At 59.8% G+C, this 23,263-nt stretch overlaps 10 protein-coding genes across 12 annotated transcripts; 4 read left to right on the forward strand and 6 right to left on the reverse strand.

Moving 5' to 3' along the window:
- Positions 1–132: 132 nt before the first annotated feature.
- Positions 133–1,386, reverse strand: SDRG_01991 (hypothetical protein). Its single transcript, XM_008607548.1, has one exon. The coding sequence runs from the start codon at positions 1,314–1,316 to the stop codon at positions 249–251; it is 1,068 nt and encodes a 355-aa protein (XP_008605770.1). The 5' UTR covers positions 1,317–1,386; the 3' UTR covers positions 133–248.
- Positions 1,387–2,310: 924 nt separating this feature from the next.
- On the forward strand, positions 2,311–4,680 carry SDRG_01992 (hypothetical protein). Of its 3 annotated transcripts, none has more exons than XM_008607551.1 (13): positions 2,311–2,375; positions 2,429–2,555; positions 2,597–2,633; positions 2,682–2,806; positions 2,850–3,161; positions 3,209–3,450; positions 3,511–3,702; positions 3,748–4,011; positions 4,064–4,145; positions 4,197–4,254; positions 4,296–4,356; positions 4,400–4,486; positions 4,532–4,680. In XM_008607551.1, exons 1-13 carry the CDS (start codon positions 2,328–2,330, stop codon positions 4,613–4,615), a joined length of 1,719 nt encoding a protein of 572 aa, XP_008605773.1. In that variant the 5' UTR covers positions 2,311–2,327; the 3' UTR covers positions 4,616–4,680. The 3 variants fall into 3 exon arrangements, with proteins under 3 accessions (XP_008605773.1, XP_008605772.1, XP_008605771.1); XM_008607550.1 differs by having other exon boundaries at positions 4,300–4,356; XM_008607549.1 differs by having other exon boundaries at positions 4,197–4,356.
- SDRG_01993 (hypothetical protein) lies at positions 4,615–6,649 on the reverse strand. The gene is made up of 3 exons (XM_008607552.1): positions 5,457–6,649; positions 5,339–5,409; positions 4,615–5,278 (listed from the first exon to the last, which is right to left on the reverse strand). The coding sequence occupies exons 1-3, from the start codon at positions 6,376–6,378 to the stop codon at positions 4,673–4,675; spliced, it is 1,599 nt and encodes a 532-aa protein (XP_008605774.1). The 5' UTR covers positions 6,379–6,649; the 3' UTR covers positions 4,615–4,672.
- A 133-nt stretch (positions 6,650–6,782) lies between these two features.
- On the forward strand, positions 6,783–8,145 carry SDRG_01994 (2-oxoisovalerate dehydrogenase subunit beta, mitochondrial). The gene is made up of 5 exons (XM_008607553.1): positions 6,783–7,441; positions 7,486–7,641; positions 7,691–7,825; positions 7,873–7,995; positions 8,047–8,145. Exons 1-5 carry the CDS (start codon positions 6,863–6,865, stop codon positions 8,104–8,106), a joined length of 1,053 nt encoding a protein of 350 aa, XP_008605775.1. The 5' UTR covers positions 6,783–6,862; the 3' UTR covers positions 8,107–8,145.
- Positions 8,146–8,148: 3 nt separating this feature from the next.
- On the reverse strand, positions 8,149–11,392 carry SDRG_01995 (hypothetical protein; the record flags this gene model as incomplete). The annotated part of the gene is made up of 13 exons (XM_008607554.1): positions 8,149–8,309; positions 8,363–8,464; positions 8,512–8,776; positions 8,863–9,051; positions 9,095–9,181; positions 9,231–9,382; positions 9,431–9,809; positions 9,856–9,945; positions 9,989–10,327; positions 10,376–10,534; positions 10,579–11,074; positions 11,124–11,293; positions 11,348–11,392. The coding sequence occupies 13 exons, from the start codon at positions 11,390–11,392 to the stop codon at positions 8,149–8,151; spliced, it is 2,634 nt and encodes an 877-aa protein (XP_008605776.1).
- A 764-nt stretch (positions 11,393–12,156) lies between these two features.
- SDRG_01996 (hypothetical protein) lies at positions 12,157–13,946 on the forward strand. The gene is made up of 5 exons (XM_008607555.1): positions 12,157–12,315; positions 12,371–13,101; positions 13,152–13,332; positions 13,379–13,533; positions 13,586–13,946. Exons 1-5 carry the CDS (start codon positions 12,233–12,235, stop codon positions 13,846–13,848), a joined length of 1,413 nt encoding a protein of 470 aa, XP_008605777.1. The 5' UTR covers positions 12,157–12,232; the 3' UTR covers positions 13,849–13,946.
- Positions 13,947–13,948: 2 nt separating this feature from the next.
- SDRG_01997 (hypothetical protein) lies at positions 13,949–15,092 on the reverse strand (the record flags this gene model as incomplete). The annotated part of the gene is made up of 2 exons (XM_008607556.1): positions 13,949–14,190; positions 14,237–15,092. 2 exons carry the CDS (start codon positions 15,090–15,092, stop codon positions 13,949–13,951), a joined length of 1,098 nt encoding a protein of 365 aa, XP_008605778.1.
- Positions 15,093–15,464: 372 nt separating this feature from the next.
- SDRG_01998 (hypothetical protein) lies at positions 15,465–19,341 on the forward strand. The gene is made up of 12 exons (XM_008607557.1): positions 15,465–15,773; positions 15,822–15,840; positions 15,897–16,068; positions 16,118–16,190; positions 16,235–16,315; positions 16,365–16,460; positions 16,502–16,627; positions 16,674–16,818; positions 16,866–17,596; positions 17,644–17,741; positions 17,787–17,882; positions 17,933–19,341. The coding sequence occupies exons 1-12, from the start codon at positions 15,474–15,476 to the stop codon at positions 19,263–19,265; spliced, it is 3,270 nt and encodes a 1,089-aa protein (XP_008605779.1). The 5' UTR covers positions 15,465–15,473; the 3' UTR covers positions 19,266–19,341.
- SDRG_01999 (hypothetical protein) lies at positions 19,341–21,258 on the reverse strand (the record flags this gene model as incomplete). The annotated part of the gene is made up of 10 exons (XM_008607558.1): positions 19,341–19,439; positions 19,493–19,616; positions 19,671–19,879; positions 19,930–19,980; positions 20,027–20,113; positions 20,164–20,370; positions 20,412–20,444; positions 20,497–20,696; positions 20,744–21,069; positions 21,119–21,258. The coding sequence occupies 10 exons, from the start codon at positions 21,256–21,258 to the stop codon at positions 19,341–19,343; spliced, it is 1,476 nt and encodes a 491-aa protein (XP_008605780.1).
- Positions 21,259–22,448: 1,190 nt separating this feature from the next.
- Positions 22,449–23,262, reverse strand: SDRG_02000 (hypothetical protein). Its single transcript, XM_008607559.1, has one exon. It carries the CDS (start codon positions 23,061–23,063, stop codon positions 22,539–22,541), a length of 525 nt encoding a protein of 174 aa, XP_008605781.1. The 5' UTR covers positions 23,064–23,262; the 3' UTR covers positions 22,449–22,538.
- Between the last annotated feature and the right edge of the window lies 1 nt (position 23,263).

Raw genomic sequence — 23,263 nt, forward strand, 5'->3', positions numbered from 1 at the left:
GACACATGGTTGTCACGTCAAAGTTGCGTAAGTTGTCGCTATCAAACGATTTTTGGCGCCAACCTTTGCATTTATTCCCTAACGCAGCTCGTAGATGGAGTTGTCGACGGCGCAGCAACAACAAGCTCACTCTGTAGTCTTCTCAGGGCACCAACAGCGAGCCGCACACCCAGGAGATCGTAGTCCTTGGGTAGTACTCGTAGTAAAAGCACTCGTCGTTATAATCAAATCCTGACCTTATTCCTATTCTATGACACGTAGAGCACTCGCCCGTCGCGCGACAGTCGGCGGCCGTCGTCGCTCCTCGTTGTTTCGACTTCATAGTCGTCCAACGGGCCTGGCGAGAGCAAATGAACGGGCGTTGGGGGTTGCATCTCGTCGACACCGGCGGCTTCGTCGGGCTTTGGGTACGCGGCTTTGAACCAATCGAGCGCGAGGAGCGCACCGAGACCGCACGGAAGGAGAAAGTTGATGATGTGAAAAATGTACCGCCAATGCCCCGACTTGGCCCTGGACCCGCCCGACGACCGCGTGCGATTGCGCTTCAAGTTGTTGGTCGCTTGTCGGAACGTCCAGTCGAGGCGCTTGACAAGGAACGGGACGCAGAAGAAGACAAAGAGCGCAATCAAGAGCAGAATGAACCACTGGACGCGGCGCATGGCCCGCTGCCGAGCAAGCGGCCACCGGTTGATGGAGCGACGGAGGAAGATGTAGACGCAGATGAGCGAGCCGCCGGCGAGGATCGCGGCGAGCGCATCAAAGACAACCGTGGTGCTCACGATCCAGCAAAAGACGCTGTGGGTTGCCGTGGGCGAGAGGCTCGTAAAGAAGACTACGACGACGTACACGGCCGTGAGGCCATACACGAGCTTGGAGTAGCCGACGACGATCCTGCGCATGTGGGTGCGCGATTGGCGTGCCAAGAGGTGGTGGTACGCAATGCTCGTGTAGAGCTCAAAGGACGCGACGAGCACCCACAGCTCGAGCGAGAGGAGGAACGCGTCAGCGAGTACTTGGAGCGGAATGTTCTTGGTGTGCTGGCAGCTCCGGCGGTAGCGTCGCAGAGTGCTGTTGGGATCACTGGAAGCAGCGTCGTTGTCGTTGTCGAACGACCTTTCTTCAAAGTACATGAAGACGATGCTGAAGAAGCTCCAGAGCATGAGCGAGAGAAACATGGAGAAGGTCACGTAGAGCGGCGGCGCCGAGAGCACGCCGCGGCGGTGCTTGACGTAGAGCGCGAGCAGCACGAGGGCCGCGAGCCCGAGGAGGCTTCCGGACGCGACGTAATCGACCGTGTCAAAGAGGTCCATGTCCATTACTGGTCGAGCCCGAGACCCAGTACTCGGACAAATGGGTGTCGTGGAGTCTTCCAACGTCGTGGCGCCACCATGGGATTTACACTTTCCACGGCTGTTTTTCCCATCGAATTTGTGTTTTGCTTTATATGACATACATAGAAGCAAGTCATACAATAGAAAATCGGGATGCCATGGGCGAAACCGGCACCACTTGCCCGCAATGGAGGGGGAAAGGACGTTTAACCCAGGTGGGACAAACAAGACTGCACACATGCGAGTAATAGACAGGACGCCGTGTGTTGCATACAAAACCCAAGACAAAGCTGATGGATCAAGGAGCTGGTCAGCAGCCATCAGCACATCCTTGTGCCAAGTTGCTAGCTTTCCCACTTCCATCGAGCGAACGCGTCGAGTGTTTTGTCGACCAAAGAGAATAATACTTGCACGGCCAAGTACTGTGGCCAACGAAGCTCAAAGGATTGCTCCGAGCGACTTGCTCGCGGCTGTCCAAGGGCCGAATCAGAGCGGCGCGCTGGCAACCAAGCCAGTGGTGCACGTTTCTTACCGGTACCACGATCCATGACCACGATCACAGCTCACGATCACCGCATCACTGGATATTTTCATTCGTTGTGCCCTCGACGCCCGAGAGCGACCTCCAAAGCACCTAATATTGACGCTTTTTGGGCCTATCGATGGAGGCACGACCTTCACGGCCATCGTGCGATGAGTTCTGAGTTGCTCCGCTAGCGTACCGGTCGCGAGAGATTTTACATTTCCTGACAGCGTCGTTGCACACAAGAGAGAACTAGAGAGAACGTAGCCCTGACTGTCGAGTGTACTACGCACGCAGGACGTTGTAAGCTAACGAAGAGTGGCGCCAGCGCAGTGATGCATGTCGACTATGGTCACACTATTTCGATTTCACTCTAATTCATAGTTGTATTCTATTCACGTTTCCACACTATTTGCTGAAGTGCGTATCCGGTCGTGGATCCAAAATCCGGATAGATGGAAGAAGCAGCACGCATGGGCGGAGCCGACGAGGAAGAAGTCGCGGTCTTCACCTTTGGCCAGGTACGATGCGAATACGCAGACGTTGCCATGGGCTAAGCCGAGGCCGCGCACAGAACTCGTACGGTGAGCTCGGCCACGGCGACACGACGACGCGCTTTGTGCCCACGAAGCTCGAGTTTGCCGTCGGCAAGAACATCGTCGACGTCGCTTGTGGCAACGAAAACACTGTGCTGCTCTGCAGTACGTTTCGCCGCTATGGCTATAGCTCACACGCTGGCTAGGCAACGGCGACGTCTACGCATGCGGCTACAACGACAGGTGCGCAATTTCGCATCGAGACTATGTAGCATCGATGCTATAACGTAGCGGCCAGTGCGGCATTGGCACTGCCCAGCGCGTCACGTCCTTTAAAGCGCTCATGGCGCTCTGCGAGAAGCAAGTCGTCAAACTCAGCGCTGGCAACGGCTGCGAACACGTCGTCGCCGTCACGGGTGCCGTCCACGTCATTATATGCAGTGCATCATGGCCTGTTAGAGACCGGCGACGTCTACACGTTTGGGTACAATGCACGGGGGCAGCTCGGCCACGGCAACACGCAGCCGGTCGCTGTACCGACGCTGGTCGACGGCCTCGTCGGCAAGAGCGTCCTCAAAGTCTCTTGCAGCTACTTTCACACGATCGCCGTGACCGAAGACAACGAAATGTATGCGTTTGGCCGCAACGATTTCGGGCAGCTGGGCATTCCGGATGCGCTCGACAAGCAAGTGCCGACGCCAATTCCGTTCTTCAGCCGCCAAAAAGTGCTCTCGGTCGCCTGCGGGCAGTACCACAGCGTCGTCTCGCTCGGTACGTCACCGTCGCTCCCTCCGGTTCTGATGGTATCTCTGAAATAGCAAATGGCGGCGTCTATGCCTTTGGCAAAAATGACTTTGGGCAGCTCGGCGTCGAGTCGCCGGGTGTGAAAGCGTCGCCTGTCCGGATCAGTGCGCCCTTGGACACGGACGTTGTCGTGCACGTCGCGTGCGGCTATTACCACACGATGGCGCTCACCCAAGCCGGCAAGCTCTACGCATTTGGCCGCAACGACTTTGGTCAGCTCGGGCTTGGGCACAAGCAAAACATGTACCGTCCGACGGTACATTACTACGCCAAAAATGTCGACGCTTTCGTATGGAGTGACAGGCTTACATGGTAGCTTGTCGCGACGCTGAGCGAGTTTACGATCGTCGACGTCGCGTGCGGCTGCTACCACACACTGGCGCTGCGTGACAACGGCGTCGTGTACCCGTTCGGCCGCAACAACCACGGCCAGCTTGGCACCGACAACAACGTGGATGCTGCGCTCCCGACGTACATTGAAGCGCTTCGGGACGTCCGAGTCCGCAAGGTACTCGTCTTTTGTTCCGAGTCGCCTTGCGCTATGGGCAAGTAGATTGCCGCTGGGTTTTACCACACGGTTTGTGTCACGGGGCCCATCCAGCGGGCTCTCGCGCCAGTCGTGCGCAGCTCGCTCGGGCGCGACCTCGGCTCACTCTTAAACAACCCGAGTCGCAGCGACGTGACGTTTCTCGTCGATGACCGCCCAGTGTACGCGCACCGGTGCATTCTCATGGTGCGCTGCGAGCCGCTGGACGCAATGCTCAACGGCAGCATGCGCGAGAGCACAGCAACCGAGATTGTGCTTCCCCACACCCGCGTACGTTGACATCTACATCTTGTTCCAACAGACAATATTGTATATGGACTAGCATCCGGTGTTTGTCGCGATGCTCGAGTACATTTACACGGACGCAGTCGTCGCGCTCGAGTACCCGGCGGCGCTCGACATTGGTTGAGCATGCTATCGATTGGTGCGTTTTGTGCTGATAGATTGATACATAGAGTTTGTGCTCGAGCTCATGGCGCTCGCCGACCAATTCCTTCTCGACAACCTCAAGCTGTACGGACATTGCTCGGTGCTAACGTCACATTTTGCAATAGAAAGTGCGAGTGGGCGATTCAAAAGAGCATCGAGCCGAGCAACATCACCAAACTGCTCGAGGTATCGACGACAATAGCGTTCCCAGACGTAGTGCCGTTCGTAGACGGCCTACTTCCAGCACGCGCAGTACCTCAAGAAATGCTGCATCGACTTTGTCTTGGCGAATTTTGGCCTCGTCATTGCCAACCCGGTATCCGTCTGTTCTGTGTAACCCTATCCCACGACCGCTGCGTAGCACTTTGTCGAGCTGCCGCCGGACGTCATGCAAGAGATCCTGATCGCCGCGTCCCGCCGCGGCGTCATCATCAAACCCATGTAGTCGGCAAGGTGGAGCGTACGCAACATTTTTTGTCTACAATTATACCACTTGGGTTTTCTACTTGAGCTCCGTGAGCATCGCGATCGGGTTCTCCAGATACGCCTTCCACTTGGTCGAGAAGCGCGCCATGGTCGCGCCGTCAATGACGCGGTGGTCGCCCGACCACGAGACGTTCATGACCTTGACGGGCACGACGCTGCCGTCGGCCGCAAAGCGCGGCAGCGTCTGGATTTTGCCGAGCGCGCCGATCGCGACCTGCGGCACCATGATGACGGGGCTCATGTACGTGCCGCCGATCGAGCCAATGTTGGAGAGGCTAAAGGTGCCGCCCGTAAGGTCCGCGGGCCCGAGCTTGCCGTCGGCGCCGAGCTTCTGGAGACGCGCGAGGTCCTCAGCAATGTCTAGCACCGACTTGGACTCGACGTTCTTGACGTTCGGGACGAGGAGACCCTTGGGCGTGTCCATGGCCACCGAGATGTTGTGCTGCGCGTGCATCGTGATGCTCGACTCGTCCTCCGAGACGGACGCGTTGAGCACCGGGTAGTACTTGAGCGCGAGCGACGCCGCCTTGATCATGAGCGGGAGGTACGTGACCTTGACGCCGCGCGCCGACGCGATCGGCTTGAGCGTGTTGCGGAGCTCGTCGAGCGCGTTCATCTCAATCTGTTGCGGAGAGAGCAAGAGATGAGTTATAGAATGTAGAGCGATGCGAGAGGCGTGTACCTCGTCGGCGTAGCCAAAGTGGGGCACCTTCAAGGCCGCGTTCATGGACTTGACCATCATCTTTTGAATGGCTACGGGCAAGAGATGAGACGGGAGGTGAATGGTATCACATTCGTACGCGTCACGGGCACGGTCGTGCTCTCGGTCAAAAACTCAAAGGCAGGCGTCGCCGATGCCGACGCGGGGGCCACCGACGAAGCCGACGGCGTCGCGACCGGCGCAGGAGCCGCCTTGTTCTCGGCCAAGTACTTGATGTAGTTGAGGACATCGCCCTTCAAGATGCGGTCGCCCTCAGCCGGCACGTCTTCCAAGTCAATGTTGTGCTCGCGCGCGAGACGGCGCACGGACGGCGTCGTGAGAAACTTGCCGCCGGTCGACGGGCGCGTGATCGGGAGGCGCGCGACGGGTTCGGCAGATACCGGCGTCGGGGCCGACACGATCGGCGTCGGCGTCGGCGCGGCCTTCTTGATTGGCTCGACCTTCTTGGCCGGCGCCTTGGACTTGGGCGCGCTCGAGGCATTCTGGGCTGCCGCAACTTCGTCCGAGACGTCGAGGTCGATGAGCGCGCTCCCGACCTTGGCCATCTGACCCGGCTCGTAATGGAGCTTTGTGATCGTGCCATCGAAGCGGCTCGTGATCTCGACCGTCGCCTTGTCCGACTGCACTTCGACGAGGTTCTGGAACTGCGCGATCTTGTCGCCGGGCTTGACAAACCACTGGAGCACTTCGACCTCGGCGATGCCCTCGCCAATGTCGGAGAGCTTGAACGAGATCTCAGGCATGGCCACGGCACGGGAGCTATGGAAGCCGGCGCGGGTCGACGCGAGGAGGCTGCGGCGCAAGGTCAACATCATCGAGAGGCTGCAAAAGTAGAAATGTTCAAAACTTCGTTTGCACTTCGAATCGCCCGACGCTTTTACACTTGATGTTTGTATGCCACCACGCAACGGCCAATTAACCTGCAACAGAGAGACCTTGGGGTTTGTATACACACGGCAAGTGTGCCACCTGGCGCCTGGCGCATGTGACAGATGACTCATGACCGCTCCTGCAGTGTCGTCTGGGTGCGGCACGGTACCTCCCAGGTAACGCGGCGACCGGCCAGTCAGTAGCCGTCCAGAAACCGCTCGTAGTCGTCCTTGTCGCCCGGCCTTGCCTTGTGGCCGTGCGAGGGCGAGCGCGCCGAGGAAGGAACTCGCCCTGGAAGCCGACGGGCTTATGCAGCCGGCGCCGTGCCATGTCACAGCCTTGAAGTTCAAGGAGGCCTCCCACTGTGGCCGTACGTACGAGCTGGGTACCGAATTCCGGCGGCCGTGAGATCGACTCGTACCATACATCGTACATTGTACATTGTACATTGCATAGAGTGCGAAGTGAAAGCGTACGGGCAGGACGGGACGCGGGGCGGGAGGACACTCTCAAACGGCACTATCGGGCGGATGACATGGAATCTTCGTACTTCGAAGTACGAACGCTGGAGATTTCACTTTGCATTTCGTCGTCTGTCGCACTCGACCACACACCATGCTGCCCTCGACGCGCCGCCTCAGCACGCTCGCGTCCTCGACGCTCCGCCGCCAGTTCGCCTCGACGCCGCTCGTCACGGAGCGCATGAACATGTTCACGGCGCTGAACGATGCGATGCGCGTGGCCATGGAGACCGACCCGACGGCGGTCGTCTTTGGCGAGGACGTGGCGTTTGGCGGCGTCTTCCGCTGCACGGTGGACCTGAAAGAGCAGTTTGGCGAAGACCGCGTCTTCAACTCGCCGCTCTGCGAGCAAGGTATCGCGGGCTTCGCCATCGGCTATGCGAGCATTGGCCGCACGGCGATTGCGGAAATCCAGTTTGCCGACTACATTTTTCCTGCGTTTGACCAGATTGTGAACGAAGCCGCCAAGTTCCGGTACCGCTCGGGCAACCAGTTTGACTGCGGCAAGCTCACGTTCCGTGCGCCGTACGGTGCTGTCGGCCACGGCGCGCACTACCACTCGCAGTCGCCCGAGGCGTACTTTGCGCACACGCCGGGCCTCAAGGTCGTCATTCCGCGCAACCCGACGCAGGCCAAGGGCCTCCTCCTCGCATCAATCCGCGACCCCAACCCGGTGAGCTCTCACTTCTTATTGCCGTGCTCACACCTACGCTGTAGGTTGTCTTTTTCGAGCCCAAGGCGCTCTACCGCGCGTCGGTGAGCGACGTGCCCGTCGGTGACTTTACCGTGCCCCTCGGCCAAGCCGACATTATGCGGTCGGGTACCGACATTACGATTGTCGGCTGGGGCGCGCAGATGCGCGTCCTCGAAGACGTACGTGGCGTTATGCGCTCCACAATATATCCTGAGGCTCTTGGACTAGGCGTGCGACATGGCCGAAGAGGCCGGTGTGAGCTGCGAGCTCATCGATCTGCAGACGATTACGCCGTGGGACGTCGACACGGTCGAGCAGTCGGTGCGCAAGACCGGTCGCCTCATCGTGTCCCATGAAGCCCCGGTACAGTGTGCATCTTGATCGCCGACGTCACCTCACTGTCTGGCTAGAAAACCGGTGGCTTTGCGTCCGAGATTGCGTCGACGATCCAAGAGCGCTGCTTCCTCAACTTGGAGGCGCCGGTCCAGCGCGTCTGCGGCTACGACACGCCGTTCCCGCTCGCGTACGAAAAGGTAATGCTCATCTCGACCACGTCAAGTCGGTCGGACTCACTCGTTGGCTAGCTGTACCTCCCCGATGCGCTCAAGAACTTTGAGGCAATCAAGCACGCCGTCAACTACTAGTCGCATTGTATCTAACACCGTCCCCCGTTTAGAGTCGTCTGTCTAGCGCGTAGGGGTACTGGCTTGGTCGACGTCGTGCATCGCAGCTTCGCAGTACTGGCAAAAGAGCTGGGTCTGGGCAAACTCGGCGTAAAAGTGCCGGTGGCCGCTGGCCGCTGTGGCCTTTTCAAACTCTTCTTGAAGGACATCGTACGACGACTTGGCTACACGATCCACTTGCATGAGCCATCGACGAGGCATGGTCAACGGTACATACTGGCGTGGGGCAACAGCGGAAGGGTGGTGATGGCGCCGCACAGCGTCGAGAAGAGACACTCGGTCTTGGACACGGCGAGCGAGAGCACATCGTTCTCCGCATCTGAATCCACATGTGAGAACACGAGCGAAGGAGTCGGAAATGGGGACCCGAGAGGTCGTGCCACGGGTGGGGCGGCCGCGCGGGCAGTGCGCGCATCTTGGCTTGGCAGTCGCTGAGCACCGTCTCGAGCTCGCGGCTCGTTGGAAACGGCGTCGGCGCAAACGGTGACGCAACGTCGTCAGCCTCGACGTGCACAAAGCACACGTCCGGCCACTCATCGTGTGCAAAGCCGTTGTGGACTCCAACGAGGTACGGCACGGGCGAATGTAGAAAGTCGAGCAGACTCGACGGTAGCACCGGAATGTACGTCGACTAGACACAACAATATTGTCATATACCATTACGACAAGACAAGACAGAGTCCTCATTTTCTTCCCTTGCGACAAGAAAGGCCGTACCTGCCACTGGAACGGCCGAAGGAGCACGACAAACGCGGCGCTCACGGCGGCGAGCTTGGCGGTCGAGTCGCTGACGATAGCGACTTGCTTCTCCAAGAGCAAATGCCCGAGCACGAGCACAATGTTGTCGGCCGAGAGGAGCGACAGCAGCACGGCAACAGTCCACTCGTCCGTGCGCGCCATTGGAAACTAGTCGAAAGAATCGCGCTTGATACAACCTTTAGGGGTCTACCTGGTATTTGACGTCGCAATGACCGAGCCGGACGCTGGTCCAGGACCCGGCCTCGCCGACCTTCATGCTGCGGTACCGTCGCAAGAGCTACAAAAGCGTGGCATCAACAGCCGCTGCGTGATGCCGCTGAGCGTACTTCCAAGACCGTGGACGACCCGCGACCGCGCTCCAAGCGCGCATTCGACGACGCCCGTCTTGGAGCTTTTGTCACGATGCGCTGGAAGCGGAGCTTGAGCGGACGCTTGGCCGAGTCGAGAAGACGCAACGACTCGGCAAACGCAAGGTCGCCTAGCCAAGTACACTTACCATACATTCTTTCGCAAACCGACCACATACCAATGGGAAAGCCGTTGATAGCGACGAGAAGGTCGCCGACGCGGACGCCGGCTTTGCCCATCGACGCCTCCACCGAGTCGACAATAGCCTGGACGCGAGGTCTCGCCGCCGCTGCACTGAGGGGCAAGGCGCGTTTCTTGCCAGACGCCGACCAGCTCCGGCTGCGGTAGAAGACGCGGGGCGCCACGTCCTTTGTTGGCGGCGGCGCCATCGCACGTCGGTCGTCCGTGAGCGTCACGCTGCCATCGGGCGCCTTGGTGGCAGGCGTCGCAATTGCATCCAAGAGACGCACGTCTTTCTCCGAGAGACCTGCCTCGGACGGACCCACGTCGTCCTTGCGCTTGAGCGTCAGCCCGAGCAACGGCTGGTGCACCGTCACCTACACCAGACAACCGTGCATCTGGCACTCGAAACAGCAACGGTACGTCGACAAACGTCGGCCGGTGCAGCGCCGACTGGGCCTCGCGCGCGACTTGCCGGCTGCGCATGTCGGCTTCGATGAGCGTACGCAAAAACTAGAATGCAATTTGAGAAGAGGAAACAGCGAGTCGAGTCGACGTGGTAGTGGAGCTTGTAGAACGGGTACTTGCTCGTGACGCAGTAGCTCCGCGGCGTGAGCACGACGGGCGACTCTTCAAAGAATGCGCCGTCCTTGTCCGTGAGCGGGGACGCCAAGATGCCGGCGAGCGAGTGAAATGTCGCATCGCGCGGCAGCGACCGCGGTTTGCTCGGCGCGACCCCATCGGCATCCGAGTCGGAGTTCATCGCGTCTAAATGGCCGCTGTCGAGCAAGAGCGGCGGGTCGTCGGCGTCCATGAGCACGGCGGCGCAGAGCCCGTAGAGCGCTTCGCCTTTCGAACCCGTGAGCCGGAATGTGTACGTCTGCGCGTTGAACGGCTACACGTCCATTCACATCAAGCAACGCTGGGCACTCGAAGAGCTGACCTCGAGGAGCTGGCGAAAGCAGCTCGCAGCGTCGCTCGTCCACTGCGAGATGAGCGACCCACGGAGGCTCTCGGCGTCGGCGACCGAGCACGAAAACGCCGGTGCGCCGACGGGGAAGCAAAACCCGCTGACTGCTTGGTCATTCAAGGGATAGACCGCCTAGCGCCAAATCTGGTTGTCTGCTGCTACCGTGAGAATACTACCGCAGGCGGGTACTGGAAGAGAATGGCTGGCTTCCAAAAGCCGACAGGCGACTCGCCCTCGAGCACGGGCTCGATGGCCGACGACGACGCTGGGATCCCAGCGATGAAGAAATGCTCGAAAATCCGATCGCGCTTGCCGTGGAAGCACGTGATCGACTTGGCGAGCGTCTGCAGCCGCTTCGAGCTCGACCGGTATCCTGCGTGGAACGTGCGTGCGTAGAGGAGGTTGAGCATCATGGCCTGGCCTTCCTCCTTTGCATCGTGCCGAGGCGAGAGTGAGAAGGGAGCGTGGCCAATGTCCATCGTGCTCGACCGCACCGAGCGCGTGGGCACGGTCGCCGGCGGCTGGTCCAGCAGCAGGTGCAGCGGTGGCGGCGACGTATGCCGGCCTCGGCTCGACGGACCTTGCTCGTCGTCGGTCGAGTCTTCGTCGTCGCCATCCAGGTCAAAGGATGGCAGCGTCGGGCTCAGGATCGCCGACGTCTCGTTCGGGTCGCTGACGCATCGATACATGAGCCTTCCGCCTCGTCGAGACGTCGAGGCACCTGAGGATGCTGGCGAAGCGTCGCACCAGCGCTTCGTTCTGCGACGTCTTGTTCTGCTCCTGCTGCAGCACAACGACCAGCGTCTTGGTCATTTCCCGCCGGCGCTCACGCTCGGCAATGTACTTCTTCTTCCACGCCGCCGCCTCCCGCAGCGCCTGCGCCTTGGCCCGCTACCCATACGCGCCGATCCACCGCGGCCACAAGATCGGTCAGGAAGGGTCTACCTCAGCCTCCTCGCACCGCGTCTGCCACATGCCCGCCGTCGCCATGAACAATGACAACGCCGTCTCTGAGATCCCAACGTGTTTGCGACGACGCTGGGTGGCAAGCGCTCAGTTGCGTTTTAAATAATAAAGAGCGATATCAAACGCCGATACAAAGGCTTTGTATTCGACGACAGCCCGCTGGTGAAGGCCAGTGGCTCCAAGATACCAGCGCGAAAAGCCTTGGATCTTCTGTCTTCTTTTCGATTGCTGGCTGGCGCTGCCACGTGGCACCTCGACGACCCAACGGCAATGTCAACCGGCTGCGTTCGTTGCCGGGATACGGAAGGCACTCGCTGGAGCTAGTACAATTAGTGTACTCTGTGCTCTCCACAACTACCGGTACTACTACACAGTAGTATTTGTACAGACTTGCACAGAAGTTGGCGACGACACCAACTGGGACGAGACAAGTCGATGTCCAAAAAGCTTGCCTGAAAAAATCGGGTCGGCTGACAGGGCGTGCGGTGGCCGCACCGCAGGTGCGACCCCGTACACCGCGAGGCCGTCACTGCTTTCATCGACACCTTGTGAAGGACTCGTGGGACCGAGCGCTGGTGGGGCGGCACCGGTGCAGCGCACGCGGTGGCAGGGCGACGCACCACCGCTCTCGGTAGCCAATCAGCTGTCGCCACCCGCTTGGCCGTTCTTTAAAATGGTGGTCGTTTAACTTGCGGTTTGTATGCCAACGGCGGTCTTTCGTTGACTTGCGGTTAGTATACCCGATCGCGGCGAAAAAAGAACTTGCGGTTTGTATCGGGCCAAAAATCGTCGGCTCCACCGCCATAAACCCACGACCGCACCGGACGTCGGTTGCCGCTCGTCCACCGTGCGAACCCGCGTGCGATGCCCGTCATGAACTTTGGCGCCCAAGACATCGAGAACCACATGAGCGGCCTCGGCCGCCTGGCCGCGCTCTGCGAGATGGGGTACCGTCGTCGTCGCCGAGCTGCATGCATGGCCGCTCACGCCGCAGCTGCATAGGTCCGACTCGAGCGGCGACGAGAGCGAAGGCGTGCGCCGCCCGCCCAGCGGCGACCGCACACAAGAGCTCACAGACTACGTGCTCACGACGATGCGCCAGCTCGCGCGCATTAGCGCCGGCCTCTCGGCGCTCGTGCCGGGCTCCCAGCAGCAGACCGCGGCCGCCGGGCTCATGCACACGGCCAGCGCGTCGCCCGAGTCGACCGGTCGGCTCTGGAACACGCTGCATAAATTAAACGCGACGGCCGACACCATCGTCGACGCGGTCCAAGCCGGCGACATCACGCTGCAGGCGCTCGATCTGACGTTATTGCCGCCGGACCCGTCCATGGCGCTCGAGACGATCAACGTCAAGCTCCTCTCGGCGCAAAAGAAAATCTACCAGCGCACCGCGAGCGACCACCTCCTGCGCACGACGCACAGCGTCCTCGACGACGCGTGGCAAAAGGGCGAAATGGTCGCGCTCGAGGCGGCGCGCCGGTCGCTCAGCGCATGGCGCACGTCGGCCGCCGACCTCAAAACCAAAGTCGCATCGGCGCTCGCGAGCCCCGACACGAGCCCTCTCGAGGTCCTCCAGAACGTCCAGGACTTTCTCAGCTCGCTCACCGTGTGCAAGCTCAACGCTGAGGCGCCCACCGAGGCCGACATCCAGTTCAAGGCGACGACGCTCGAAGAGCACGTCGGCCGACTGCAGGCCAGCATCGTTGCGTCCATGTCATCCTCCACCGCTGGTATTCACTTGCTCTCAGAGTCGTCATACGATCGATCAACCTTGGCGTAGGGCCGCGCGCCAAGCACACTGAGGGCCGGAAGCGCCCGCTTTCCAAGCACCTTGTCGAGCCCATCGCCGTCGAGAAGCGCCGGCGCCCGTCGACGTCACCCTATGCGCTGCCCAACCGCAAGCCGGCGGCCGAGACGCCGTCGCATCTCCAGGGTGTACGCACGTACGTGCCAACGAAAACGTAGTCGACGCGACCTTATATCGTCGTCTCACGCCTCTATCTCTAGCGCCGATGGAGACGAGTACGTCAAGGAGGCAACTGACGACGGCAGCGCCGTCGACGCCGCACCGGTCGGGGCCGCGACGCCGATCGGGTGCGAGATCTGTCATGAGAACAACGCCCACGAGCAAATGCTCTTGTGCGACAACAACTGCGGCCACGGTACCTTCTTCCTGCCCTATGTCCTCTGACGTCGCGTCGTCGATGTTGGTAGAGTACCATCTCTTTTGTCTCAACCCGCCGCTCGAGGATATCCCGGAAGGCGACTGGTTTTGCCCGAGCTGCGAGCAAAATTTGTGCTTGGCCCAGAAATGCAAGCGCGTCTGCGTGCTCTCGCGCAAGTACTGCAGCCGCCACCTCTGCAAGGACGGCTCGTGCGGCTTCCGCGCCAAGAAGGCGGGCTACTGCGGCAAGCACGCCAAATTGCTTCTGCGCTACGAGTCGGACGACGACCTCGACTCGGACATGGGCCGATAGATGAGCTTTGTGTGCGTGTATATATGAAAAAGCTGACGAGCAAACGAGGTGGACGTGCTATCCCGTGGTGCAATGGAATAAAATAGGATGAGAAAGAGGGTCACTTGGCGAGCGCCAAGGTGCGCTTCTGGGACGTATCGTGGCGACGGCAATACCCGCGCCCGCGCAGACGAAAGTCGCACCCGTGGAAGCGACAGCTGTGCACGATGCAGTACCGACGCGAGCTCTTGCGCTTGCAGTGGAGCGCGGCGCAGACCTCGATCGTGGGCGACCCCGAGCACGACGGACATGGCCATGGCTTCTTGGGCGTGTGCTCGAGACCGACGCAGAAGCGGTGGACCACTGAATGGACGACGCATGATGGTTGGGAAGCTGAAAGATCAAGTACCTTTGCCACAGGTGGCATTGCAACACGAAAGGAGTGGCGCGTCGTGCTGCTCGAGACCGCACAGATAGCAGCGTGATGGGTCGAACGGGTCGCTGAACTCGTCGTCTGCGTCCTCGTGCTTGACATCGTCGTCGCTTGGCTCGTCTTCCGGCTCCAACTTGCGTTTTTTCGATAATGCGGCGAACGACCGCGCAACCCGTGGAGGGGTGCGCACGAGGGGACTCGCAATCTGCGCCGATGCGAGGCGTAGCGCCGTAAAGTGGTCGTGTTGCTGCGCGACAGTGTTTGGGCGCAGCGATCGGGATGCCCCCTCGGTCCGCGGTGGCGTTACCGGTGGGAAGCTACAGATCTGGATGGACGCCGCAAAGTCGAGGCAGCGCTGCAGAATGCGGTCGTCAGTAAAGATGAATCCATTCGTCTCGACGAGCTCCTCGAGTTTGTCCTTGATCTCGCCGGCCACGACCTTCCAATGGCGCACGCGGTTCGCCAGCGCTTCTTGTGCCGAGGCTGGGGCAGGCTTGTGGCCGAGCTCGACTTTGAGGCCGTCGCCAGCACGGGTCGCCGGTGTCGTAGGTCGCTCATCGTCTGTGCTCGGGCTAGCCTCGAAGCGTCGCCCGGCGCGGCGCAGGCCCTTCTTCCCAAGGCTGCGCGCCTTGAGCGGCCGAGCGTCCGAGTCGTACTCGACGTCGACGACCGCGTCCGGGCTGCTCGTGTAGCTCTCGTCGTAGGCGCGGCCGATGGCCATGATGCTCTCGAGGACGTCGTACTCGGTGCCCGGCGACCCTACGTGGCGCAGCCGCGTCGCCAGCGGCGCCTCCTGGCTCGAGACCTCTGCGAGCTGCTCCAGCGCTGTCATCGGTCGGTCGCAAATTCCACACTGAAGATCGCGCGGTGAAATTAAGCTTGGGCTTAGTATACTTTCCGTATCCGGACGCGGGCGCCGGATACCGCAAAACGGTTTCAACTCTTTCGCACACTATTTAACAGTGTCATCATGTCACATCTCGCCAGCCGTGTTGCGAGCGTCGCTGGGTGGAGCGACGAGGTGTCGAGCACACCTACCCCATAAAGAGTACGTAGCATTTTACTATCGTATTTCTAGTGCTGCACCATGGCTCGACTGTTCGGAGCCTCCGCCAAGTCGTGTGGCGCCAAAGGAGGCGTTGAATTGAATTCTCACACTATTTCAAGATGGAGAATTTCCAGGCGCCAGAATCTGCGAAACGTCGCGGCCAGCATGAAGCAGCCGGGGCAGCGCGGTGATGACAACCAAGCCGACGAGATGATCGAGACGAGCAGTCGAAGCCGGGTAGAGGTCAGCAGTCGAAGCCGGGTAGAGATCAGCAGTCGAAGCCGGGTAGAGACCTGCGACCACCTGGAGGCCAGCGCGCATGGCCACCACGAGGTCGAGATCGAGCTCGCGACCATGTCCTCGACCTGCGGTCCGGCGTACACGCAGCTCCGAACGCCTCGACCAAGCACGGACGCGTCGATGCTTCCCGAAGACGACGAAGCGTCGCGATCTGCTGGCAGCAAGGTATGTGGTGGGCAGAGAGCCTTCCTCATGCTCTTGCTGACTCTGTAGATGGGCGCAGCGCGGCCTCGTACGCACCTCCTACCTGCTTGTCATCCAATGGCTTCGTCATGCGTACATGCATAGAGGCTTCCCATCAGCTGCGCATCGACTGCTCTTCGACGCAGTACGAGACCACTCCGGCGCCCGATGCTAATGGCTTGACGACGGACCGCGTGTACCGCGAGCGCTCGCAGCGGGGCATGACGCTGGTGTACGCGCCGACGATCCGCGAGCAGCTGCAAGCCCACATGACGAGGTAGCACTGCCTTCGTCTCCAGCTTGTAAGAATGTTATGTTGCGTGTAGCCGTGTTGGTGTCTACCTCGAGCTCATCAACACGTCGTTCAGCGTCCTCTGCTGCCTCTTCTACCTCTTCCAGGTACGACATCTCGAGCATCACTGTCATCTCTCATGTACTCCCAGCTCTACGCACCAACAATGTACGACGCGCTGCAGATCCAAGTCGTCGAGATCACACTCACGTGTTACTTTGCGTTGCATTATGTATGTTTGCCTTTGGCTCATTTGCCTGTGGTATTCACGACATGCGTAGCTCGTACACTTCTACACGACCGAGGACGTGTGGCAGTTCGTCTTGTCGATGAACGGCGTCATTGACGTCATCACGATCGTACCGGCGTTTATCATGGTACTCTAGTTTCCAGTCTCTAGAACTCTAATTTTTGCTAGTTTTTGAGCACAACCCAAAACTCGAAAGCGCTCACAATCTTCCGCGTCTTCCGCGTCTTTCGGGCGCTGCGCGTGCTTCGGCTCTACCGTCTCATTCGCAGCCGCAAGCACGGATACAACTACGAGGTCGAGTCGACGACATGTGCTGTCGCATCTCATGTTCGAGGTGCAGTGGGGTGTCTTTACGTTCTCGATCTGCGCCATCATCTTTGTCGCGGCCGGCATCTTCCAGGCGCTCGAAGACTACCCCGAGCGCACTCGGAACATCGAGTTCCACGACGCCCTGTACTTTATCCTTGTCACGTTGGCCACGATTGGTGCGTATACATGTGTACTATCTCTCGTCAACCAAGCAACGGGGTAGGGTACGGGGACATTGTCGCGACGACGACCTTGAGTGAGGTCTTTGTGATGGGGCTCATCGTGGCGGTCGTGACAGTCGTCCCGGGCCAGCTCACGCGCCTCAACGCACTTCACAAGCCGCGCTACGCCCACGACGACGCGTACCGAGGCCGTCCAAAGAAGAGCCACGTCGTAGTCTCGGGGCACATTGCCCACGAAGCCTTTGCGGACTTTCTCACCGAGTTTTACCACCCGAGTCGCGGCGTCGTGGACTTTGACGTGGTTGTGCTTGGGCGTGACGCGCCCTCGGACGTCATGACGCGCCTCCTTGGCAACGTCGCGTACGCCGCCAAGACGACGTACCTCAAAGGCTCGTTGATGCTCGAGAAGGACCGGTCTCGTGTTCACCTGGAGAACGCGGAGGCGGTGTTTGTGCTCGCGAACCGCCAGTCGGCCGACCACGCGGCCGAAGACGCCTCGACGCTGCTCCAGGCGCTCAGCGTGCGCAACTACGCCGACAGCACCGGCCGGCGCGTGCGCACGTATCTGCAAATGATTGCTGACGCGCACCACGACCTCTCGCACATCATTGGCGCCACGCAGACGCTGCATACGAACCGCATGAAGGACGACATTGTGGCGCGTGGCACCGTGTGCCCCGGGGCCTGCGCGCTCATTCTCAACCTCATCCAGTCGATCGACGAGAAAAAGTACCAAAAGCACATTCTCGGGCCCGCGCCGTGGATCCAAGAGGTACATGGTTGATATATTGATACTGTGGTTGATACGATTGTCTGTAGTACATTGGCGGCATGAGCCGGCAAATTTACGCCATTGTCTTTTCCGAAGCGTTTGACGGCCACCTCTTTCAAGACGTAGCGCGGCGCGTCTACCACGGGTACGACGCTCGCAAATGTGAATCCCAGCATATTCGCATCGGTAGGTTTGAGAGCATTTTGCTGGCGGTGTACCGCCGCGACAAAGACGAAGGCCATCCCCGCGTGTGTTTGGGTCCGTTTCACAAGCCGATTCTTGAAGGGTGCGCTCGTGTCGTCGAGGTTTAGTATGTACTGGGATGTACTACTGTAGGGACATTGGCTTTGTCGTCGCGTCGTCCTCGTACGTCGTGCACCAGATCCTCGCCGACTATAGTATGCTGGTGCACAACGAAGCCGAAGACGCTTCGTCCCGATCGCGTTCGACGTCGTTCCGGCATCACCCGCTGATTTCAACCAATAACCTACTCCACCGGCAGTCGCCGCTGCACCAGCGCCTCAGCCAGTCGATTCGGTCGCCAACCGACCAAGGGAGCTTTGGCTTTGAGTCGGTCATGTCGCTGGACGAAGCCATTCGCCACGCGACGAAGAAGGCGACTAAGTCACTCACGCAACACGTCGTGCTCTGCGGGTCCCTTCGTCATATCGTGCCCGTCATCCATCGTCTTCGGCGTATGTACTATCAGCTTGACGGTCAGTACCCGTCGCTCGTGCTGCTTTGTGACACGGCGCCGACACCTCATGACTTTCCACCCGACTATGCGCTGCCAAGTCACGTGCATTTTGTCATTGGGAGCTCGTTGCGGTGCGCCGATCTCGTCCGCGTCGGCGCGCCCAACGCCAAAGCCGTCCTTCTCTACCCGTACGACTCGCAACAGCACTTTCGAAACGAGAGCAGCACCGACGAGAGTAGCGACACCACCACGTGTCTCCTCGACTACGGCGTCGTGACGTCGCTTCTGTGCTTGGAAACAGCCAGCGACCTCGCGCATGTCGCGCTCAACGCCGAGTCAGCGGCGGCCCAAGACGACTTGGTGTTTTACGCCTCAAACCGCGTGCCGCTCTCGGCGGTGCAAGATCACCTGGTATGCCACTACCCAAATTTGAACCCAGCGCTCTTCCGCGGTACGTCGTCGATCCAGAGCATGAGCGCGCGGTTACGGCAACACTCGGCGGCCGAGACGCCCGAGTCCCACGAAGTGCCGTGCGTCGCGGTCCTCACGCGCGGCAGCAACATCAAGTTTTGCCGCCCGCGCGACGTCCACGTGTGTGCGGACGACCTTCCGTACCTGGCGCCGGCGTACGCTGCCGGGCGCGTCTTTGTCGACAGCCGTCTCGACTTGCTCTTGTGCCAAGCGTTCTACAACCCGTACATCACCGAAGTCATCCACGCGCTTGCGGGCTCCGAGTCGGACGCGCCGATTTTGCGCTTGGTGGAGCTGCCATCGGCGCTTGTCGGGCTCACGTTTGGGGACTTGGTGCTGCGTATGCTCTCGAGCGACGCGATCGTCCTCGGGCTCTACCGGTGTCCGCACAAGCGCCTTGGCAATTTGCTACCGTACGTGTACACGTCGCCGCCCCGCGAGACCCGCCTACACTCGAAAGACAAGGTGTTTCTTCTTGCGCGCGAGGCCACCGTCCCCTAACCCTCATTTCACTGATTAAGGTATTGGCGATAGCCACTATATTGCCGTGCTATATTGTCGCGAGAATATGGACAACTACTTCTTCTTGGTCTTGGAAGGCGCCGCGGGCTTGGGTGGTGGCGCGGCCTTGGCGGCGGGTTTTGCGGCCGGCTTTTTAGCCCCACCCCCCGAGCGCTATACGCACCAATCATTGGTCATTATGATGCAACGACTTGATACATTGATACCTCGGACTTTTCCTTGCAGTAAGGAATGTGGCGCTCGGCTGCCTTATCGTTGAAGCGGCGCGAGCAGTACGAACACTGAATCAAACTCGAGTCGACCTCGGCGGGTTTTGGCGGCGGCAGTGCTCTACGCGTGTAGTGGGTTAGAAGGCTGGCGGTTGATATGTTGATATGTTGGTACCGGCCCTCCTTCTTCGCTTGCTCGTACTCGCGACTGCCCTTAATCGCATCTCGGAACGCATTGCTCTTCTTCTTCCAGTCGTCCTTCTTGGCCTTGATGGCTTGCTCCTCCTTGGAGAGCGCTTTGGCGTTGGGCGCGGTCACGGCCTTGAGCGACATGCCCTTCTCTTGCAAAAGCTTCTCGACTTCTGTGCCTTTGAGACGCGCCGCCTATGGACAATATTGTCCATTTTCCATGTTTTCATGCAATTCTCGTTTACCGCCATGTTGAAGACTTTTTTGGGGCCCGAAAACACTTTTTTGCAAATTTTCTACCATTTTCAGACTAAGTTGCTTGCAATGCGATGCATTATGTACCTGGTGCTTGGCAAACGCGGTCGCATTGAACCGGCGCTGGCAGTCGGGACACGTGTGGTTGGCGCCGTCGTCCTGCACTTCGCTCTCCTAAACAAATCGACGTTGAGTGCATTCATCCAGCGCTCTACATCGCGTACGCCGTCAGGGACACCGGAAAAGACGTTGGACGATGCAGCCATGGGTGGATCTTCCTGCACGACGCGGGCTGGCGGCGCTCGCACGGGCAGCGGCTTGGTCGGCGGGTCCCGGGCCGAGTGCATGACCTGGCGAGGTTTGTCTTCGTCGACAAACATCGAGGCTGCATGCGTCGGGGCACTGCGGCTCTTTCGACGCGACATTTTCGACTAGATACATCTTAGTGGCTATGAAATAAGATGTGAGGTACCTTGAGCAAGATGAGCGAGCTCTGGTCCACGGTCTATTCATGGGGCGCGTGATGTTACGAGGCCGGCAGCGACGATGAGAAGTACGGTGTCGGCTGCGGGCGCCGGCTTCATTTGCCGCTGGCGCGCCAATGGCGCTGGTGTTGCGCTTGGGTCGCACTGGCGGCACGTGCACGACGAGTTGCGAAGACACTCGGCGGGAGGCGCGGCCGCCGCCTTGGGCTTGGATTCGCGTGGTATCGCTTTGCCTGTGCGAGATTTGAGCTCGTGCGAGAGCGCGTCGTGCTCTGCACCAAGACGACAATAAGAAAATGCAGTCGGACCGATCACGTACGAGGTTCTTCGGGCTCGGGCAGCGGCGCGGCCTTGGATTTCGACGTGGGCCGAGAGTAGTTCCCGGCGAGCGAGTCGAGCGAGTCGGACGAGTCGTTGGCGTGGACGCGCTGGTTGTTTGGCTTGCGCAGCGTGCTGGCTTGGCGCTTGGGCGGCGATGGCGGCGGGCTCGCGTCACGCTGCGCAGTGGCCTGAAACTTGGACTTGATCGGCGGCGACGGCGGCGGCTGCGTCGCATTAAACTTGGATCGGATTGGTGGCGACCCGGGTGGCGCCGACGTCGACTGCTCTTCGTGGTTGTTGTCGGCTTCGCGGCGCGGATTGACTCTACGCGAGCGCTCAGACATGGCAGACGAAGCGACGTCATGCATCTTACTTGGGCGCAAAGGTGCAGGCCTCGTTGACGACGCCACGCTGGCGCGCATCGCGGAGCTCCTTGGCGCGCTCCTTGGCTGCGAGCTGCTTCTTAGCGTGGTCCGTTGGGTCGTACCGGATCTTGGACTCGCCGCGCTGCATGTTCTGCCCGTCCGCCGAACAACTACTGTCGTTTCGAGGATATTTCTGGTCGATTCAACCGACCACAACCGGCCTTTCTAACCGTCTGGCCAACCGGCTGTTGCGTCGGTTATTGCACGCGAGCGTGCCACGTCAGTGCAATGTGCCACCTCGATCGGTATCATCCTGGTTGCGAGCACTAGATCCATACATTGACCCATGATCCCTCCTTCTTTCGAGTGAGGAATGCCACAACGTCCATTGTATCGATATGAGTAGTAGGAGGTGTGCGATGTCAAGTTGGTTGTTGGGCCAATAAGTCATCAACAATACATAGAGTAAAAGTGTTGTGTTGTCATTAGATTTAGATAATTACATGTAGTGGAGAGACTATTAAATGTTAAGCCGCTGCATGTTGATGTCAGTGAAGGCACATGGAGACACCGCCAGCGCACGCATCGTCGGTGCCATGCCGCGTGCAAATGCGACCAGCGGCATCGCCATGTTGAAGATTTGCCGACCAGTGCGAGGGCCGACGATCTCGAGCGCCCGAATAGAGCTGCGCTCAAAAATGGCTTCGGACAAGCCAGCAGCGAGCGCCGTCTCGACGTCAAAATCGCGCAGCGTCACGCGGACGAGAGCGGGGTGCACCTTGATGAAGAAGAAGTGCACCAGCGCCCGGAGCACCGGGTCGGAAGCTGCCAAGCGCGACGAGGGGGCTCGGGCAAAGAAGTGCCCGCCTGAAGCGTCCGCGCGTGTCGTATGATGACGGAGGACGACAATGCCATCATGTATGTTGGCTCAAAGGTGGCGCGTGTAGGCCCTTTGGGAAGGCGTTTGCCCGGACAGGCAGTGCCTTCGTGTTGCGTGTGCCAAGGCCGTCGATAGTCGTATGGTGCAGAACGAAGCAAAAGCGAATGTGGCGCCGAGTGGCAGTCCAAGCCAAGGTCAATTCGATTTCTACCAGTACTGCAGCTCGCCAGCCCCCACTCACCGAGCGTCCGGACACCCTGACGATCGCGGATTGGCCGTTTCTAACGCGTCATTTTGTATGTTGCTCCATCTCGCCATCGAAAGAAGCTAGCGTCACGAGCTATATGTGCGACGAGCGCAGCCGTTTTGTCGCCGGACGTCCTCGCAGGTGGTGTGACCGCACCACATTTACCATTCGCTCACTCCGCCACCGTGGACCACAGAAGCCACCACCCAATCACGGTATTCCAGCCACATTCTCAACCAGTCGGTCTATGGACTAGATACATGACATAGTGTGCGTTAAAACTACTAGCAACCCACGACTCTTACGCCATCAAGGGCGACGCCAGCGGACCGCTCTTGCCACCCGAGCGCGCGACAACGCACGACATGACGAGCAGGACGAGCGCCGCGATCGCAAAGATGAGCGCGCCGATCGCAATCTTGTTGGCAAACGACTTGAAGAGGTCGAGGACCGCCGGGCGGCACTTGGGGTACACGACGTCAGTGGCCTTGTCGTACTTGTTGGTCTGAATATAAGAGAGGCACCACGACGCCGACGACGTTGTGAGCGGGCAGTTGTCCTGGCCCCACTTGTAGAGGTCCGAGAAATCAATGTGCGTCGACGTCTGGCACGCCGCGCAGACCGTCTGGAGCTTCTTCATGTCGAGGCCGACGAGCGTGCTCGACGCCGTCGCATTGATGTTCTCGCACGCGCCCTTGAGGCCGATCTGGTCGTTGGCGTTGAGGTTGAAGGCTGAGACAATGGACGAGAGCACCGGCGACGACGAGAGCGAGAACATGCTAATGGCGTCGCCGAGGCTGCCAGCCACGCAGTAGTGGTCGACCATGACGCTGCAGTAGGCCGAATCAAAAGCCTCGGCGACCGAGACCTCGGCGTCCTCGGCCGGGAACGTCGCGTCGTCCCACTTGTTGGCGGTCGACGCACCGGCAAAGCCCGTGATCGTGATGAGGACAAAGAGGGCGAGCGCGACAAACACGAAGAACGCGTAGGTGTAGAGGAGGCACTTCTGGCGCTTGATGGCGCCGA

The sequence above is a fragment of the Saprolegnia diclina genome, assembly GCF_000281045.1.
Source record: "Saprolegnia diclina VS20 unplaced genomic scaffold supercont1.4, whole genome shotgun sequence".
NCBI lineage: Eukaryota > Oomycota > Saprolegniomycetes > Saprolegniales > Saprolegniaceae > Saprolegnia > Saprolegnia diclina.

Coding starts and splice junctions, on each gene's coding strand:
- SDRG_01991 (XM_008607548.1), bottom strand. CDS start 1,316: ATGGACATGGACCTCTTTGACACGGTCGATTACGTCGCGTCCGGAAGC.
- SDRG_01992 (XM_008607549.1), top strand. CDS start 2,328: ATGGGCGGAGCCGACGAGGAAGAAGTCGCGGTCTTCACCTTTGGCCAG. Junction 2,634..2,681: donor GCATGCGGCTACAACGACAG/GTGCGCAATTTC, acceptor GCTATAACGTAG/CGGCCAGTGCGGCATTGGCA. Junction 3,162..3,208: donor CCACAGCGTCGTCTCGCTCG/GTACGTCACCGT, acceptor TCTCTGAAATAG/CAAATGGCGGCGTCTATGCC.
- SDRG_01993 (XM_008607552.1), bottom strand. CDS start 6,378: ATGAGTCATCTGTCACATGCGCCAGGCGCCAGGTGGCACACTTGCCGT. Junction 5,410..5,456: donor CACGACCGTGCCCGTGACGC/GTACGAATGTGA, acceptor TCTTGCCCGTAG/CCATTCAAAAGATGATGGTC. Junction 5,279..5,338: donor ACTTTGGCTACGCCGACGAG/GTACACGCCTCT, acceptor TCTCCGCAACAG/ATTGAGATGAACGCGCTCGA.
- SDRG_01994 (XM_008607553.1), top strand. CDS start 6,863: ATGCTGCCCTCGACGCGCCGCCTCAGCACGCTCGCGTCCTCGACGCTC. Junction 7,642..7,690: donor AGATGCGCGTCCTCGAAGAC/GTACGTGGCGTT, acceptor CTCTTGGACTAG/GCGTGCGACATGGCCGAAGA. Junction 7,826..7,872: donor TCGTGTCCCATGAAGCCCCG/GTACAGTGTGCA, acceptor CTGTCTGGCTAG/AAAACCGGTGGCTTTGCGTC.
- SDRG_01996 (XM_008607555.1), top strand. CDS start 12,233: ATGCCCGTCATGAACTTTGGCGCCCAAGACATCGAGAACCACATGAGC. Junction 13,102..13,151: donor CATGTCATCCTCCACCGCTG/GTATTCACTTGC, acceptor ACCTTGGCGTAG/GGCCGCGCGCCAAGCACACT. Junction 13,333..13,378: donor ACGTACGTGCCAACGAAAAC/GTAGTCGACGCG, acceptor CTCTATCTCTAG/CGCCGATGGAGACGAGTACG.
- SDRG_01998 (XM_008607557.1), top strand. CDS start 15,474: ATGAAGCAGCCGGGGCAGCGCGGTGATGACAACCAAGCCGACGAGATG. Junction 16,069..16,117: donor CTGCAAGCCCACATGACGAG/GTAGCACTGCCT, acceptor TGTTGCGTGTAG/CCGTGTTGGTGTCTACCTCG. Junction 17,883..17,932: donor CACAAGCCGATTCTTGAAGG/GTGCGCTCGTGT, acceptor GTACTACTGTAG/GGACATTGGCTTTGTCGTCG.
- SDRG_02000 (XM_008607559.1), bottom strand. CDS start 23,063: ATGGTCGACCACTACTGCGTGGCTGGCAGCCTCGGCGACGCCATTAGC.